At 44.7% G+C, this 19,622-nt stretch overlaps 1 protein-coding gene across 1 annotated transcript in view; it reads left to right on the forward strand.

Moving 5' to 3' along the window:
• The window catches only part of ulk4 (unc-51 like kinase 4), a 39,215-nt gene extending 20,223 nt beyond the window's left edge, over positions 1–18,992 (forward strand). Inside the window, exons 25-37 of the mRNA XM_011605403.2 lie at positions 100–156; positions 327–375; positions 500–594; positions 1,943–1,994; positions 2,128–2,299; positions 2,855–2,947; positions 6,320–6,368; positions 8,451–8,556; positions 12,136–12,299; positions 13,815–13,916; positions 14,320–14,505; positions 17,245–17,333; positions 18,806–18,992. Coding sequence (XP_011603705.2) covers positions 100–156; positions 327–375; positions 500–594; positions 1,943–1,994; positions 2,128–2,299; positions 2,855–2,947; positions 6,320–6,368; positions 8,451–8,556; positions 12,136–12,299; positions 13,815–13,916; positions 14,320–14,505; positions 17,245–17,333; positions 18,806–18,866 — 1,275 coding nt within the window. The 3' untranslated portion in view covers positions 18,867–18,992. The remainder of the gene's footprint in view (positions 1–99; positions 157–326; positions 376–499; positions 595–1,942; positions 1,995–2,127; positions 2,300–2,854; positions 2,948–6,319; positions 6,369–8,450; positions 8,557–12,135; positions 12,300–13,814; positions 13,917–14,319; positions 14,506–17,244; positions 17,334–18,805) is intronic.
• Positions 18,993–19,622: the final 630 nt, after the last annotated feature.

Raw genomic sequence — 19,622 nt, forward strand, 5'->3', positions numbered from 1 at the left:
TCGACACCAGTTTTCTTTCTGCTGTTACTATAAGATTTATGTATGGAAAGAAAGTCTGAATCTCAGTCCCTATTGATGGGTGTTTCTGTCCTCCCACAGGTCTTTAGAGCTAAAATTGTATCCCATAATTTTCTGACTATGATTGGACTGCTGCTGGTAAGCGTTGGCAAATGCATGCATTTCTCTAAAAACCAGTTTAAAAGATATTGTAATATCGCTGGAGGATTAGTCCACATTGGGATTTAAATTCACATAAATTAGCACATGTTGATCCAAGAAAAAAAACCATCACCACAAATCTTTGCGGTTTCCTGTCTTGATTGCAGAATTACATCACCTCTGTGTCCAGAAAAGCAAATCTGTTGCAAGCTTTGGGTAAGTTATTTACGCTTAGCCTTATTTATTCTTTTTGCCAGCTGGTGTGCTGTGAATTTCCTCTCTAACTGGGACATCAACTCATGACAGAAGGTGTCATTTAGATGCTCTAATTCTATTCCAGGTGTTAGAGTGTGTGAGGAGTTTATAAAGACTTCACTGGCCATCGTGGAAGTCTTGAGTCAGCACCACGCTCTCACCGGCCCGCATCATGCTGTCGTGAGTATTCCAGACAATGAATAATCTATCACACAATCTATCACACCTGTCTGTTAATGTTTAGACAGTTGAGGATCTACCTGTAACTAATCCACTATTGAACCAAGGGAACCTGTGATCAGATCAGCGTACGGTTGCGCGTATCTGTGCACATACGTGTCTGTTGGCGGTGCAGGACAGCAGAGCGTTTAATGACTATTGACGTATAGAAGTGGGGAGCAGCAGGAAGCAGACAGGAAGGAGAGAAAAGACTTGACAAACGGTGAACAGGGAGCCGAGATGTGGTTTGCTGCTCCTGACAGTCAATAACGCAGGAAGACACTTTAATTACCACGAGTCGCCTCAGATTAACTTTTATAGCCGCTGCAGAAGGAAACAGTCATGTTGAAAAACGTGAACATCTCCAAAGGGTTCTTTCTCACGATGGAGTGATTTTCAGAAGTTTTTATACACACAGACACCCTGAAACAACTGCTAAGGCCCAGTTACTTGGTAGGAAGTAACACGCTTGGAATAACTTTTCTCTTTGCACTGATTTGTGCGGTAGCTTCTGCACAGCAGGTACTATATTAGGAAAGCTGTATTATTGTACGCTGCCTAATCAACACCCTGTTGTTTATTTATTAGAAACACACATTGCAAGAAATGGAATTTCTTTTGCAAAAGCATACAGTACTATCACTGTAAAGTATTCTGTATGTAAAGTAAATGCTGAATAAGAACAGATCTCAAGCCAAGATGAGATTTTTAACACGTAGTTCACGGTTCAGAGAAAAGCAGCACGCTCACACACACACACGCTCACACACACACACACACGCTCTGTCCTGTCTTTTGATGGTTGCGATATTAATTTACAGCCTATAGTGGACGTTGTCCTTTGTAGACCCTTTTCTCTTTGTAATGACCTCAGATGCTCTCACTCACCCTCACCATTGTTTCTATGGCAATATTGGCAATCATGTAAATTCATGCAATACAGATCCATGTTTAAAAAAAAAGGCCTTTGACAATTCTGAAAGTCCATTTGTCTGCCTATTGTTTGATCAAAGTGACCATTCAACAGTGTATTTCCATAGTAAAATATTCCTTTTACCTCTTGACAGTGGTCTTTGTAGCTCCGGCCCACTGATTTGATAAAGGACATCTTCCTTTTATTTTTCCTTTTATGTAGTTCCCCGTTCTAAGATTCACCGTTATTATTATGTGCTGATTGTGTAGTTGATTTTAGCAAGGACATGACTGGTGAGAGGAAGGACTGTGCGTGGCAACGTTAACATTTGTGTGTTCTGTTAAATGAGTGTAGTTTCTTAATAAAAATGATTTTCTGAGGTTTTATCTTTTGAAGGTTGTGAGTGCCATTCTGCCTCCTCTAACCAAACTGGTGTTCAGTAAAAGCGGTAAGTAAGATAGCTGTCGACTTTTGAGACAGGAAGTAGAATGAAGGCCATTGCCAAAAGTAACCAGTGACAACATACCTGGAGTGTAACGTCAACGTTTGCACGGTGTCCTCTCTTCCTTGGTGTGATGTAGTGGAGGTGTCAGTGTTCGTTCTGAGGGTGCTGTCTGAACTCAGCCTGCTTCTGCTGGTCCAGGAGAGCGACGGCACCCAAGAAATTCACGAGACACATGCGAAGGAAAGGACGAAAGAGCCGGGACATAGGAGTCAAATCATAAATGTCTTCAGCCGAACACTGTTCCCGAGGTATGTGGGGCTCTGATTTGGTAGCAACACACCATCAATGATTGGGATGTGAGCAGGATTACCATTTATAAGACACAAGCAGGAATTAGTTTGGTTCTCTGGGCATCATATCAGTTGTGCTACTTGTCAGGTGCAGCTAACTGACAGTCGTCTGCCTTGATGAATGTTGCAACATCAAACATGATGCAGTCTGTGGAGAACTGAGAAAGACAGTTCTCCACTTCTCTCCTTCACCTCCCCAGTTTTGATCTCTACCATCTTCTACATATCACTTTCTGTCTGTTTATTTAAATGTCTTCTTCCTGTCTTGCCTCCTGCGCTTCTTTATCTCCAGCTCCATTTCTTTGTATGGATTTCACCTCTCCCTCCCCTTTTACCTCCCGATCCTCCCCTCGACTTCTCTTCACACATTTGATTTTCTCTTCCTCCCTCCTCGCTTCCATCGTTCGCTCCAGCTCTCTCCCAGTTTACGCTCTGTTACCAACCATCAGAACGGTGCATTGATTATTGAAGGCACAACAGCTAAATGTTGTGCTTGTATATGCTTATTTCTAGGTACGAGTCTCTTCTTAAGGCAGCAGATCCAATCCCTCTCCACGCGCTCAAACTCCTGGTTTCAATGACCGAACACAGCACCCAGATCTGCAGGTACTGCAGCGGTATTTCAAAAACTGAACCTCACCCTAACCCCCCACACGCTAACGCACACACCTCATGTTTTACACTGATGTTGTAAGAGTTGTTTATTCTGAGTTAGCATCCAACCGCAGTTGATTGCTGCAACATCTTAGCAGCACCACTCAGACTACATTAGAAAAGGCCTCTCTTGCCTCCTTAAAGTGAGTAAATCCTCAAGTATCTGTCTGCTCTGTGGCGCTCTAAAGATGCTGCTTCAGCTGTAAACGATGCATAAGGTCTCGGTTTATGGGCTGCTCCAAAGACATAATATTGAAACTAAATTATAACATTTGCTAAATTGCTCCTCCAGTAAGATTCAGTAATTCGCCATGAAAACGGATAACAATAAAAATCCCAACAAAACGCCTCCCTGATTTGTTGTAGAGGTAATCTTCTGAGCTGTAAGATGACTAACTGAACGATCTTTTATGGTTAGTTACACCTGTGCGGGTACGTGCGTGGACTCATTCGTGCATGCACTTTGGGGTCTGATAGATGTGCTCTGACGGCATCTATCAGTAAGTCTTAATTCTGTGGTCATCTTTCGTCTCTTTTGGTTGTTTACAGACAGGAAATGAGTGCAAACAGAGGAGGAGTAAGAAAGTCAGGGAACTAGATGGATTATTGTAGCGAAAGAGACAGACGGGAAGATGCTATCTCAATCCTGTCTGTCTCTCAGTGGAGGTTATCTGACCACATTTTTGTTCAAACATACTTGCTCAAAAGGCGTGTCACAGTTTTGGTCCTGCTCTGATAAATCTTAGGTGCCTGGTCAACATTTATTACATTTGGTTGTTATCATCTCTGCCAGCAAATTGTAGGTTACAATTTAGTTCTCGTGAATTTTCCATAACCAGTAAAAGCATGTTTTTGCCTCCGCCTGTTGTTGTTGGGTTGTTTGTCAAGGGCTCTGCAAAGATTTGCTGGATGGGCTCCATAACCCTATATTACAGCTCATCCATATTCCTTCTATTTTGTCCTTTCCTCTCTCCAAATGCTGCTTCCTCGATTGTACACTCTGTACTTGAGCATTCATAACTCAACAAACCTCTTATCGCTCATATTCCACTCTACTTCCATCTCCACCCAGGCTCCCAGTTCAAATTTCACCCTCACAGCTGAATACGCCCCCACTCCTCTTATCAGTAATATTGCCCCCACTCGTCTTCATTCTCCTCTTCCTCCAACTCTCCTCATCCTCTGCTTTCCTTGACACAAGTAGAGTGACGTGAACTTTTCAAATTGGTGTCAGCACTCTTCGTACTACATCTGTTTTTTCCCTCTGACATTATTAACAGTATTTAACAGTTTTTTTCTTGGCGCCCTTGTTCCCTTTCTCTCACCATCTCTAATTTATTAACATTAGTCTACATTTCTCACTTTCTCTGTGCCCTCTCTCCACAACTCTCCCTCCATCGCTGCTGTTTTACAATCAGAAATTAAATTGCCTGGGTCTTGGGTAGATAAGTGTGGCTATGAAGCCAGCCGAGCAGTAATTAGATGGTAAATTGGGGACATTAACGTTGGGAAGGCAGCTTGCTGCGCTATCACAGCCCAGTCACACCTTCAAACAACTACATTTACTATGACCTTTAGCCAAGGAACCCTATAGCGTGTGTGTGTGTGTGGAGCCTTGCCCTTTCACACACGCCACAGTTATCAGCCAAATATCAGGAAATAGTTCCTTGTGGAATTAAATTTCTTAATTTAACTGGGTTGGCTATTAAAATGAGTTTTAGCCTAAACGACTCTTGTAATTCATTTCCTTTATGATTAGCAAGAACTTGACATTGATTCGACCTTGCTAACCTGTTACCTCACTGTCAAACTGCTGTGGTCACTTATAGACCACAGTTAGTGTTGGCCAGAGACGACTGGGTGTTTATAACACCAGTGCTGGTGCTTTCCCACACTGAAAACAGTTAATTGCATGTAATTAAATTCTTTACCAGTCTTCAATCAAACATCAAAACAAGGTCCGTGGATATTACCAAGCTAATTTGTGTCATTCATGAATTCCTGGACCAGACTGTAGAATGGACCCGGAAGACCTTTCAGAGGTGAAATGTCCCCCATTTTTTGCCATCAGTCCCTTTAACTCCCTGCTAGGCTTTGAAGAATCACCTTGGAACTTTACATTCATTAGCTTGCTACATCCAGTACTGACACGAACTAATCTCTTTATCATCTTTGCTATCTTTTCCTCTGAAATAAAAAATAAATCTCCAATTAGTCCAGTTTTGAGGTTCGACTCAGACGGTAGCTAATATTTGATTGTCTTAATATTTAATATTCTCTGTTCTAGATCTCTGTGTAATGATGTGTGTCTAATTAGAGCCGCCTCCTCTGTGTTCTACAGCGGCCTGCTCTGGTTTGTTCCCCGTCTGGTCGTGCCCTGTGTGCGTTGATGTATTGCTGGTAGTTTAATGGTGGTCCAGTTTATCGTGTCGTGGTGACTTGGCCTTTCCTCTCATCTCACAGCCTGTCACCCATATAATGGGGGGGCATCCATCACATCTACAAATACACACAAGCGTTTTTAAAAAGGGCCTGACTTGGGGTACAAGTGTAACTCACAGCACTGATCTTGGATTTATTTGTCTTCCACAGCTTTCATATTAATAAAATCAGTGTCCATGTTCGTGTAAATTAGTACCGCAAGTGTGTGTCAGTCACGTGGTTGCAGTTCCACTGAAGACAAACATCATTTCAGTGGCAATATCGCACATCCAGTTGGCTACAGAAGGTTTTACACCTGCACATGGCAGGTTACAAATGCTGGATACGTTCAGCCGCTACTGAAACATCAAGCCTCCTTAAATGAAGACCTGACCAAGGAAACACAGCAGCAGTTTAAATGAAGGTGCCCCTAAGTGATGGTAATCCTGTTGGACAACCTATAAATCAAAGTTAAAATGAAGACAAAGTGTTCCATCAGCTTTGTCTTCATACTATCCCATCATTTCTGACATGAAGCCGTTTGCTCCATTACTGTCTGTTACAGGCGGCTGGTTTCTGTGCTGGTGTGTAAACACGTTAAATCCTAATTATCATTTACTAATAATAGATTCTAATTTTCTGTAGTTAAGGAGGTTTTTAAAATTCAAACCAATCCTTTTGGCTTTTCCTTAAATTCCAGCTCTTAGTCTCACGTTTCCTCTTCTCACTCTCGGACCATCTCATCTCCTTTTCCAGTTCTGCTGGTCGCAGACAGGAACCATTGTAGCAGAACTAGATGAAACTGATGTGGGCATGTGTGAGCAGTGCAGGGAATCGCCTGTAAATAAATTTCCCCTGTCTGTCTTTTACTTTTCCAATAATTATTTTCTGTTTCTCTTCCAGCCTGATCAAACACAGCGAGATGCTTCCAATGGTCTTTCAAGTCATTATGGTAAGAAGCCATTTAAAATCGTTTGCTTTGCCTCTCAGCTCCACGTTCACTTCGTGAGTGACTCAATCCCTGGTGGACAACCTTCAGCCAGTTTTCACCATCTTGTGTTATTCCTGCTTTATTTCATAACGGTTCATTTATCCTCTGACTTCCTCCCCTCTCGGTTGCTTCCATCTAACCCTCCCAGATGCATTTATGCAAAGCAGGCCGAGCGCTGTTGAACTGCGAGACGTCTGGTGTAATTGACTGGCAGGTCGGCCGTGGACAGGAGAGAGGGTTAATAGAGGGAGAATATAGACCCGTCTATTAAGATCCCGCACAAGCACAGACACACAAGCACTCTTGTGTTATCATTGGAGCATGACGACGTTTCCAGCAAACAATTTCTTTTACCTGACCCTTTTTTGGACTGGCACAGTCTAATGAACACACACACACACCCTGCAATCTGTTTTCATCACACCAAAGCAGAATGACAATTCAGAATTTATGCTGTTACTCACACACACACACACACACACACACACACCAGCTAAATAATCTCTTCAGAAGTGTGGCTGTCCATCTCAACTCCACTGGCTGATGCAGAATGTTAAATACACTTATCCAGCAGCCTGATTAACTTCTCTCCTGATTGTTTACTTCTGTCTGAACGAGTCATGTCAGAATCCATTAGTGTTTTTGTATTCCTCACATTAGGATTGATTACGCTGCCTGCAACGCTGGGATTGGGATTGATTACACCTGTCACAGGTGATCACAGTTGTCACACAGGACGGGACCCTAATTGTACTGGTCCAGATGATGAAGTAGTTCCACTTCACACTTAAAGGACCTCAATTGTTGCTGTTTTTGAGGAGGCAATGGGCCGATCAAATTGGCTTACCATAAATCATGGTTCTGTAATATTTGTCCTGTGCACCCAGGAGCCCTGGGTGATGGTGTAGTGAGAGGTTTAGAGGTTGGGCAGCATACAGAAAACTTAGATTTGATTCCTCCTCAACTATACTTGGTCAGACCGCCTGATTTTCTTTCCTCTGCAGCGACTAAATTAAGAGATCAAAACAAATTAGCTCTGTCGTTTGTTGCGACCGACTGGCAGGTTGTCCTAGGTGCAAATTTATGTGACTGTCTTCCCCCTCGGGCTACTGCACATAGTGAGCATTAGCCAGGCTTATCAGCCCAAGCACAGATCACACTGATGTGCAGAGCCCCCGAAGGCAGAGCTGGTCTATCTCAGAGAGGATCAAATGGTGAAATCAGAGCGAGAGCGCGCGTGGGGGGGTGAAATACAGATGGCGTTGGGGGGGGGGGGCGGGAAGAACACTAAGGAGATGCAAAGCAAATGAGGGGAGGAGGATGAATTAAGTAAGTTTATTTGGACTTTATTCTTAATTCTACCGCAAAAACCATGTTGTCTCGGAGGTAAACGTCCAGTTTCTCTGTTCAGCGAGAACTAGTATTTGGAAACATTTCTGTGGTTCTGGCTATAAAAACTCTCATAAAAAAAATTGTTGGATTTTGTTATGAAGTCCAAAACTCACCTTTAGTAATAATAAAACTTTAAAAGCAATGTAGTTTATAGCACTATATAAAGATAGGTGACTACACTGTAGCCCAACTAGTGGCTTTCAACAGTTTATTAACTGGTTATTTGCAAATTTCAAGGACAAAATCAGAATAAATGAATCCAATTCCAGCAGATAAACATTTTCTTGCTAGTTGGATTCGGGTTTTTAAGCCTCTCAAAGTGTCCTGCCAACAGCATCAATGATGCATCTCTAATGACGTGCTTTGGGGAAAACTGATGTCAGGATTGGACCTCTAAATAAGTTCCCTTCAAGGCTGACTTTTCTGATCCGTATCTGACTCCTGAGATTCATATTGATCAGTCAGGGTTTGGGCTGAAGATCCACAAGCCTGAAAATATTAAAGCTCATGACATAATGACTTACTAGCTGTTACATCTGTATACATGAACTCGGTCATCATCTGTGGTTGATGTCATGCAAATATCATTGAATAATACATCCCTCTAACCTAGATTATGTAGTTAATCTGATATTTATCTCATGTATTTAGGCTAACACGGATAATGTCAACAGTGGAGTGGTGCAGAATGCTGTTGCCTTGCTGGGCAATCTTGGGGGGAACTCAACGTTGGACCTGGAGCCGAACGTTCAGAAAGGTGGAGTATGCCCTTGATACTTATTCAGAATGATAATCTCAATATTGAGCTAGTCTGGTGTATTCTGCACAACAGTGTCATTGGTTATGGTCATGTAACCCTGAATGTTTGCACGTTTAAGTAGTTTGTGACGTCGGCTATAGCAAAACTCAATGATATGAGAATTTGCCATCCATTGCCAGAGGTTGTAGTCGCTCCAGAGGAGAGAGTGTGTCCTGGGAGGGCAGACATCAGAGGTGACTCACATGAATAACCTAACATTTTCAGCTTGGATTAGAGATTAGTGCGTCAGGATGCTCATGTTTGGAGGGATGCAGCCAAAATTAGAGAACAAAGCCAGTAAATTACAGAGTAGCTTTACAAACTCCGCTGCCCTGTTTGTCTCGTGAAAATAGATTTTATTTCAGTCGCGTGATTGCAGCTGCACTAGAAATGCGACACAATTGTAGCTGCTTTATATTTAGCAATCTATTTCGGTCTCTCTGCCGTTTACTTGTCTTTTTCTGTCTCACTCTCACGCTGTCCATCCACCAATGCCTCCTCAACATTTGTACCATCGCCACCCCTTCCCCTCCTGCTAATTCCAGCGGGTCAGCAGTGCAGCAGTTCACTAGTCAGCATCATTATCATCCAATCAGTGCTCCTCAACAAACTGTCAACACAGCACTAATGCCTGCCTGGCAATTAACGCTATCTTTCTCTTCTCCTCACACAATTTTTCCAATCTCCTCGGTGTCCTCATCATCTCCTGCTCCTGTTCCTGTTTTTACCTTCTCCCCCCTGCTCTCTATTTTAGGCTAATCTTCTATCGTCCCCTCTTCTCCTTCTATCGTCTTTTGGTTGTTGTTAGTTCCAGATCAGTGTGGTGATGGCGCGAACGGAGGGAGAAGGGGAGAGAAGGGAGGAAGTGTACATAATTGGCTTTTTACGGTGTGACAGACAGAGGAGGGAAAGTGTGTAGCATATGTGTTCACAGAGTAAAGGTGTTTTTCGTGCTTTAGCTTCTGTGTATCTGTAAAACTGCGATGAACGAGAAAGAGCGAGCGACCGAGAGGAAGAGAGGAGGCGGAGATGAGGTTTATAATTGGGCAGATTTGCCTCCGACTGAGATAATACCCCCTGGGGACAGAAGACAGAGGGAGCAAAGGGAGGGAGAGTGGTGGTGATGGGAAGAGAGAATTTAACAACACAGGGGAAAGGAAGATAACTGAAAGAGCCAGGAAAGTGAAATTGGAGGTAAAAAGGGCAGCAAAGAGGTGACAGGGAGGCAAAAGAGGGGGCTTGCAGGAAACGGTGCATTTGGATGAGAAGAAGAATAGCGGAGCAATGTATGCTTGAAGTGGAAGACAATTGATTGGGGGAGAAAGAGGCTGGAAGAGACCGCGTCTATAAAGTTTCTATTTCTGTATGATTGCAGATGAGTCAGATTTAATGCATGAACATGGAGCAGAGTGCTGTAGATAGTGTTGGGATCTGATTATATAAGGGTGTGAAGCCTCTGAGAGGAAATTTGCAAGCGTCGCACGCGCGTGAAGGAAAACTGACGCATCTGCAGCGTGAACAGCCTCTGAGTTTGGGCTGAAGTTGCTGGTTAATTAAAGCATTTGTGTTCTGTCAATTCAATTGATATGACTTTGAGGGGTCTGGGTGTCTTTCTCGAGTTGCTCAACGTTCTTTTCTGAGGCCGTGAGGTCACCACCTCTGTGCTGGTTAGTTGGGGTTATAACTTAACATTTGAAATGAGTGTCAGGTTGATTTCCCCAGATGGGAATTGAAGCCGATCTTGAGAATTCTGCACCGTGTTCTCCACACAGTGGCCACATGTGTCCAATCAATACGGGTCCCTTGTGGCACAATTTAACCACAAAGTGGAATCATGTTAATGTCTGTCACGTGAAAACAGATGCCAACGAATGAAAACCTAATGGTTACAATAAATTCATAACTTTAAAAATAATCCTAGTCCAATTTTATAACTTCAATTAATAAAAACTTATACAACAACGTCAATTGCATTACGTATGCTCCGTTTTATCGTATCATCCTTGACTCAAATGGGATAATCCCAGATGGGAAATTACATTATTGAAAGTGAGTACTTCCTGTAAAAGATCAATCTAAACCCATTTAAAGAATATGCAGCATTTATACATTATTAGATTTCTACAGGCCTCCAGACAACTTTTCCACTCCTTACGTAACGTGTGTTCTGTTCAATTCATCCCATCGGGTCCCAATAAAAGCAGTTTTACTGGGGGTTTATAAATAGATGACACTTCAACGAACTGGAATTTCTATTTTTAACCCAAGGTCTAAACTCTAAAGAGGACAGAGTACAGCAGTTTTAGCTCATCAACAAGCACAGGTTGTGCTGTCGCTGTCTCCAACACACCTGAACTTGGAAATCTGTGCAGTACAGCTTTGAAAGCAACCTGTATTTACCGTTGGCAAGGCGGCAGCAGCTTTGTGCTTCTTGTGCACAATTTAATCAAGTAGAGCCCACAGGGGGACAGCGGGTAAAATCAGAGGCTCCAACTGGGAAATGTGATTAACCAAAGGATTTAGTCCGTTTTTTCCACTGTTTAGTTGCCTTGAAAACACTTTGTTAATATTTTTGTGCTCCGAATGCCATTTGCTGATAATTTCATTAGTAAACACACGAGCAGCTGCAACTTTTCACCACAGTCACGTCTGATCACGTTAGCAGCAGCTCCGGTCCTCGTCTGACAGACAAGTCCAAAGTGGAGCGGACTGATTATTAAATCATAAAGCATCTTGACAATGTAACGCCGCGTCCCATTGACAGCAGGTTAGCTTAATAGCTCTCTACTGTCTTCCCTGTTGCACTTCAGCTTACCAAAATAAACACTTCTAAATAAAGATCTGTTAGAATGGAAAAAAATAGCACCAGATGTGTTTTCCTCAGCGACGAGGCATTTATTTATTGAACTCCTCACTTCATCATCAGATTCTGAAAAGTTCCGCGTCTCCCCACCCTTATTAGAATGCACGTGTCACGTCAACTTAATCAGTAGAGTGGATTCTGATTCCGATATCCACCACGAGAAGCGTGTTAAACTCCTCCGGGACAGAAGGCTGCAGCAGCTAAACACAGCTCGGACTGCGTCTTCTGCGCCCAGTTTAAAATGAATGAGCAAAGGAACACGGTTTCACACTGGGAGGTATTCATTCATGACTGAGCACGGACGAACAGAGTCTCTCTGGGTTTGACACTGGACAGCAGTTTAGGGAGGGAAAGAGTGACACCTTGGCGTAGAACAGCATGTGTTTTTAGGTCAGAATCTAAACGGGGCTGTCTGTTGTGGCACGATTGAAGATTTCAGCCCGGATACATTTGTATTTTCTTTAGAGAACTGTCAGAGTCAGCGGTGTTCTCTGCAAACTGATGACAGTGAAAGGCCCATCGACCAGGGCGAGCGCCTGTGTACAGTACACACAGCTGCCCACATGTTGTGGGGACCAACGTCTGCACACATGCGTTCCAGTTATGCTCCCATATTCCTGATTCCATCCTCAAAAGTCTGTTTCATCCAGTGTTTTGCATCTTAATTTGTGCAGGCCTGATAGAGGTGTTGATGCACACGTTGTCAGAAGCTGCTGTAGTCTACCTGGAGGAGGAAAGGCGCGGGGCGATGAAGGTCGGCCACCTCGTTTTACAAGCCCTTCTGGAACTGCTTCACAGTGTCCTGCAGGAGACCGTCGTTGTCTGCTCACCTCTCCAGGTAAGAACGTTGACAAATGACAAGGGTGCAGACTGCAGCAGCTCATAGAAGACAATCTAAAAAGCATCTACCAAACTACAGCGAAATATCTTCCAAATCATCCAGGAGTCAGAGTTCATGTGATCTCTGTGAATTTGGCATGTTTACATGAACCCAAAGTCTTTTACATGGTATATTTGGAAATATATATATTGCTATAGACATTGCAGAAAACCTCTTGTGGTATCATCATGTGGTATGATGGTGGGCTGGGCCTCAGTTGTTTTGCTGTATCATGACACATCTGGACTTTATGAGCTGCTGCGGTTCCCACATTGATTCAACCAGTTTACCAGCTTCATTTCCAGGGAGCACAGAATCACAAAATCAGCTCTCTAAACTCTGTGCCCTTGTATCATGTCCCCAAAGGGGGTTGTTGTGTGTGTGTGTGTGTGTGTGTGTGTGTGTGTGTGTGTGTGTGTGTGTGTGTGTGGGCATGTGTGTGTGTGTTTATGGGTGTGTGTGTCCATTGATGTGTGCAGTGAAAGCTCACAGTTTTAAGCAACTGCAATATTGAAGTTGTGGACTCAGGAGAAAGTGGTTGAGGTCCTGAGCCCCTTGGACACACACACACACACACACACACACACACACACACACACACACACACACACACACACACACACACACACAGAGGGGCCTGTCTGGCTATGTCCCTGCGGCCTCATTATCACCACTGGCTTTGTCCTCAGCTTGCCTTGCTACACACACACACACACACACACATATAGACATACACAGCAGCCCCCATTTCCACCCCATAGTGTGCACACTACCCCTTCACATACATATTAATGTCTGGACAAAGGGGGTGGGGGGGTAAAGGGAAGGTAGGGTACAAGACTGGGTGGAAGAGTGAAGGACAGAAGAGGACGAAGGAAGGATGGAAAGAGAACCAGACGGTGGTGAGAAAGGGAGCGTGCAAAATGTGTAGTGGAAATCAATTCTGTGAAAACGCAAAGCTCATTAAAAAGGAAACTTCTGGCCAAACCCAATTCATTTGGGTAATAAGGTCTGATAAGAAGAGAGGACAAGTCTGGACCACTCTCCCCAAACTATTACCGTCGGCCGAGAGCGAGAGATTATATAGAATACAGAAAAAGGTAAAGCTGTGGTGTTACATAAAAGTGACTTTGGGAACCAGAGGAAAACCAGGCCAGCATTAATCACATTATTCATCACTAATTGTGGCTTGACCAGAAACTGGACTGCAGGCATCAACCCAACTCCAAAGTAAAAGTGAGAGACAGCTAATGGTGGCTTGGTTGATTCACTGGGGGAGAAAACGGGTTGAAAAGTCTCACGCAAGTTATTTTCTAGAGCACCTTTCTGCTGCTCAGAACAAGCTGCATGCAAAAGCACCATTTCCTGTCCGTGAGAATCTGTTCTGGCAGGTCTGTGGATCCATCATTATTGACTGTCAAATCTCTATAAATGATTTAATAAGCGCGTGCGTGCGTGTGTGTGCGTGTACAGAGCCAGAGGCCATCTTGTCCAACAGCAGAGAGGAAGGCAGCAGAGGATGTGTTCCTACAAACCCGACCCCTGAGCCAACTCAGCACACACCTCATTCACATGGTGAGAGTACAATCGTGCACGTCTGTGTGTGTAATTATTTGTGTATAAATGTGTTTCTTGCATATATGAATATCCTCAGTATTTACTCCTGCATGGATCGACACATGCCCGATAGTTATTTAAATGATCACACTGCAGCAGGTGAGGTCGGCTGTACTTTTTTCTGTCGTGTCATGAATAAGTCTCTGTGTTTTAATGTTTTGGGTATTTTGTCATAGCAGTAAGGAAAAAAGTGGGTGAGAAATGACCAGTAAGATCCAGACTCTAATATCAGATGGGCTAACAGACGTTGGGTAACTCTGGAAACGCCTACATGTTGCTCTCACCTTCATAGTAACTGCGGGCGGGTCGCTGCAAACCTGATGACGTCCAGCCTGGGTGAGCTGATTTCTTCTCCCTGCAGCTTTCAACGGAGAAGCGCGAGGTGTGGGAGGAGTCTCTCCAGTGTCTGTCTCTACTGGTTCGGCTGTATGGAGGAGCGGCCGAAGACTGCCTGACGCGCTCCTGTTTGCAAAGCTTTTTACACGTGCTGCGCACACACCTGCAGGACGAGACGACCCGCAGCACGCTGGAGATCATCAACTGTTTGGTGAATACACACATCGGTGATGGGAGTGGGGAGAGAAGCTATGATATATCAGAAGAGCCTGTACGCAACAAACCCTCAAAGCACTAGCTGTATTAATTTTACCGCCACCTGGTGGCCATTTTCATCGCCAGTAAATGCTCCAGATCTTCACAGCCAACCAGCTTTTTAGAAACACGGGCCTTTGCTATTTTTCACTATACCTTTACATCCAAGAAACAAGCACAATGCATAGAACAGTTACAGTATCGGCTAAACATTTGTGTAACTGGGCTTTGCAGCCCTACTATATGCTTTCAACATTCTTAGTCATAATGGTCATGAAAATAATCCAAAATCACATCCACTTACAGGGACGGACCCGCTGTGCCGCTTCTCCTAAAATAGTCTGTGGTTTAGCTCTGAGAGCAGACCAGAGAGGGGGAAAATTGTAGGTTTCTGTCGGCCTGTCACTCTCTGTTTGAGTGCCTGTCCAGTTCCGCCTGATCCGAACGCGCTGCGAAAGAGGGCACGCTGTAGTAATGATGGTGGGAAACACCCAAAGCTAATTCTCAGTCCTAACAAAACTCGAGTAGCTGCAGCTGACCCGTCCAGGTGTGCTGCATTACAGTCAAAGCCATATGGTGTAAATCAACATCTCGCTCAGCTCCTCTGGATGATTTTGTGTTGTTACGCCAAGATTGTGCCGCAGTGAATGAACCAGCAGCGTTTCAAGGAGAAGCCTGACGTCTCCGTCCTGGTAGAATTTTAGAAAGGTTGTGTTTGGAAAACGAATGTGTTCGCTAAACTTCTTTCAAGGCTGCGCTGAATTATCCAGTATTCAGGATGGCTGCGTGTAAAAGAGGCTGTCAAGTGAAAATATGCCCTGAAATCTTGTAAAGGTCCATTTTTCTGTGGACCTCTATAAATGATGTAAAACACGTTCCTTGTGTTCTGACTGAAGTCGTCTCCATGTGGGACACAAGGACAGCCATCAGCCCATACTCATGAAAACAGTGGTGAGCTTACAAGTGTGTGACAGTGTGTGTTTCGGAAGCTCTTACTAATTAGTTCCTGCCACCTGAACCACCCACACACACCAGCCATGACTCACTTGAAGTGTTGTGTTCTCAGACCTCCTGAGCAACAGCCACAAAACTGCCTTTTACCAGCTCATCTGGCTCAGCGGACGGCCATGAAAGTCACTGACCCTTCTGTGGGTTAGCTTAGCTCTTAATGAGTTCTCTGCGCTCAGCGGCTGCTTGCGCGTCTGCGGCGGCGCCTGTAGGCATCGAGCAAACATCGCCGTCACTGTCATCCAATCCTAAACAAGGAGCAGTGGAATTTATCTCGTGCCTTTCCATATTTTATTAGAATAACGAAGGAAAAGGCGACGGTAACTACGTCTAGTTTCCATTTCTGTCAATCAGGCAGTGGGTAGGAAGAGAACTGCCTGTGCTTTTGAAGGAGGGCAACAGACATTTATTACCCACAACACACTGTGACTCGCACACACACACACACCTACACACCCAGCCAAGTGGCTGCCCTTCAACAAAGGCTTTTTAATTATCTTTCATTGATTTCAGGGCTCCGTTAATCTCGATCAAAGATCCCGCTAATAGCTTAGAAACAGCAAAGGACGAAAGAGGGGAATGAATCAAATTAGAATTAGTGAAATTTCCAACTTGTCTCTTTGTGGGTTTTTTTTATTTTTTTTTTTATCCTTTCCACCAACATAAATACAATTTGGAAAGACTTGATGGAGAATCCTAATTAATTAGGGAGTCATAAGAAGTTGAGGAAATAAGAAGAATGTTTGATTCCAGCTAGGTTTGCCAGCGTAAAACATCATTTTAAAATGATCCGGCCCTCCGTGGAGCGACTTTCCCCGGCGCTGGCATCGCGTGGCAGCTGTGAGACGCACGTGTGTGTCACGTCCGAGTGTGTTGGTCGACGGAGATGACGGTGGAAGGACGAGGAGTGGATGAGGAGAGGGTGTGTGGGTTTTCATGGCTGGCTGGCACGTGCACAGAAACATCCCTTCACCCCGATGGGTGGGCAAAGCGTGCTGGATGTCTGTGTTTGGGAGGGGAGAATCTTGGTCTCCTTCTAACCCTGTTGCCTGGCAACAACCATGCCTTGTCGCCTCCGACAGGGGTGATGATGTCAGGAGAGATCAGAGGGAACACGTTTGCTAAACACAAGAACAGGCATTCAATAAGTCACACGTGCACGTTGAAACACATGCTGAAGGAGACGCCGGCTAGCCCGGGTGTGTTTTTTTTGTTTTTGTTTTTTTCCCCCCACATCATAAGATTTATTCGGATTCAAGATCTGAACTTGGCTGCGAGTTTAAACGCATTGAATTCCCCCTTTTTGAAGTGAGCTTCACAGGACGCACCGTGGGAGGCGGCGGTCTGCGTGGGAGGTGTGACGGGCCGGGTGTGGAGCGCCGTCATGGTGGCGGGAGGCATGTCGGGACAGAGACGGCCTGCTGAACCGCTCAGTCCCTCCGTACCACCATTGGCTTCTTCTTATCACCGCTTCAAACGTTAGCGGTGGCTCTAAGTGATACTCGTGAGAGGAGGGTTTCTGATAGTCGGGACACGTTAACCTTTGGTAGGGGCGGACGCTTAATGTCTGTGCTCGGCGTGGTCCACATGAACGTTTGACTGGCCCCCCCGTGCACCACTGATGCGTCATATCTGAACACTAGACTGCAGATCAACGTAAAACTTTGTGGCTTCTCTCTAATTCTAGATTAAATCTTCAGAGAGGTCTGAGTGGGTGGAGCTTCCTGAAGGGACAGAGTTGAAGAGTTTCCTGCGGGACGTGCGCACGTCAGACAGGTGAGACGTTTGCTGATGCGAAAGATTATGGAGGCATCTTTATCTCCGTTTTGTTTGGCGGAACTCTTCAGATTTTACGGTTTCATTATTTAACCTGACATTTTCTGCTTGCCGTTGGTGGACTTTTAAATCTGCAGTCTCGGATTTTCATTCTGCACATTTCTGATCTACGTGTTTAGTTTGCTGGGGGAAATGAAGACGGACTGGAAATCTGCACAAAAGGACGTCATTTCCAGTCTGCAAACAATCAAACAAGTGTGTGTGTGTGCGTGCGCACGCGAGCGGCTTTGCTTTGCATCTGGCTTTTATGAGCGTGCAGAGCGAATGTGTTTCCTCTTTGAGTTGAGGGTCTTGTCACTGTTGAGATCATGTTTCCTTTGATCTATCGACGCATGAGACCAGAACCCATCTCTCTCTCTCTCTCTCTCTCTCACACACACACACACACGCACACACAGTCTTTTGTATACAAATATTCTGCCTCTCAGTCAGATTAATAAGTGTATTGTTGTAGCAGGCAGACCTCTCCTCCCTTTTTCTCCTTAGACACCCCCTTTCTTCCCTTTTTGCCACCCACTATAGCCACCTCTTCAACCTCCTTTTTCCCCCTCATATTTTTCCATTCCCCTCATTTCTTTCCTGCTCTCTCTCATGGTTTTCCTCTCCCACTTCATTCCATTCCTCTCTGGCAGATGAAAGCAGAGATCAGCTCGAGCCTTTGAAGTGGCTGAGACTGGCACACTCCCACTGGTTTAGCGGGTGGAGGAGGGGAGCAGAGGTTTTAGGAGAAAGGGCAGGAGATGAAAGGAGCCGAGGAGGGAGAAGAGGAAGGGAGGGAAGGAGGAGGGGTTTAATTGAGAGTATGAGAAGAGTTGAGGTAGAAAGACGAGACAGAAGGATGGAGAAGGAAAGGTCTGGGCTCAGCTCCTAACCTAAATGATGTCATTCAGACTTTACCATGGCAACCTGAGGAATGCCTTTTCAAACCCTTGAGGCTGACCAAATGTGGGAGGGGAGGAGTTCATCCCCGGCTCCCTGGAGAATAACGAAGCGGCAGCCCTGAACCTGCTGCTGTGTTCATCCAAACATGAAAACAGCAAAGTGCTAAATCAACTTCTGCTGGAACTTCTGGGCAGAGTTTGTCCCAGGCAAATCCAAAAACTTTCAAGGCCCTCTCAGTGTCGGTGAAGTTAATCGTGGAGGGTTTTATCAACCAGGGGTGATGCTGCTCTGGCTGTTCGTCCGGTCTCTGAGACACCTGGGAGGAAGGAAAGAGGATGATGGGTTGATAAACGATGGTGGTTGTTTCTACTTATTATTTGGTCCAGCTACCTCAGTTATCAAGTAGATTTTCTTGATCTCCAACAAAAAAAAGTCCATGATTAAGCTACAACCAGTGGCCTTAAAGTTCACAATTTAACACAGTAGCATCAGGTTCTTCACCTTCCTTTCCTGATGTTTCTTCCTCGCAGGTTTCATGCCGATGTGGTTCAACTGGCAGCCGAGATCCACCAGAATATCCAGGGGTCCTAACGAGTTTTGCAGGCAGACCAGTAAACCGGTAGCAATTTCCTACTTTTATCACATTGATGGTAACGGGTGCCTTTCAGACTGTCCTGTTAACTTTATTTTAGTTTAAAATAAATCATCACCCCTCCAGGTCTGTCTGGTTTATTGCTCCAGGATCCCAAAGCCTTCGTGACCGGACTGAATCCGGGGTCAGCGACAAACGCTGCCGCCTCTCATTGACAGATAAATCTGAGGGTCCATCAGCCCGCTGCAGATTATTGAAGTTAATTTGCCGTCTCGTGTTGACGTTAATGGAGGATCATTCGCTCATTAATGTTTGCTCACATCTGCCAGCTGACATCAAAAGTTTCCCCCTCGCAGCAACCGGATTTTCCCGTCTGTCAAACGCCCGGAGCTGGGAATTATGTCAAAGTGGCGAAAGCCATAATTAGCCTGGCAGCAGTGACTGATGGGATCTTATAGATCCTGTAATCATTTCAGGATTCAACTCACGCCCATGTGGAAATAGGCAGCTGGCAAATTTGTCCTTTTTCAGACCCAAATGGTCATTTTATAAACCCGTCTGAGTTTTGTCCTTTAAGAGCGCAGGTGAAAGTCCAGCCAACCTATCGGTCATGTGGCTGCAGGTCAACAGTAAAACCCAAGATAAGGGAGGACTCTGAATACACAAATCTCGTTTCACCCTACCGTGGAATCGTGCAGGCCCCCGTTCGTGCCCTTTGTTCACGTTCGTCACGTCTGCTTGTGAGAAAATGAAAC

Source organism: Takifugu rubripes, chromosome 7 (genome assembly GCF_901000725.2).
Source record: "Takifugu rubripes chromosome 7, fTakRub1.2, whole genome shotgun sequence".
Lineage (NCBI taxonomy): Eukaryota > Metazoa > Chordata > Actinopteri > Tetraodontiformes > Tetraodontidae > Takifugu > Takifugu rubripes.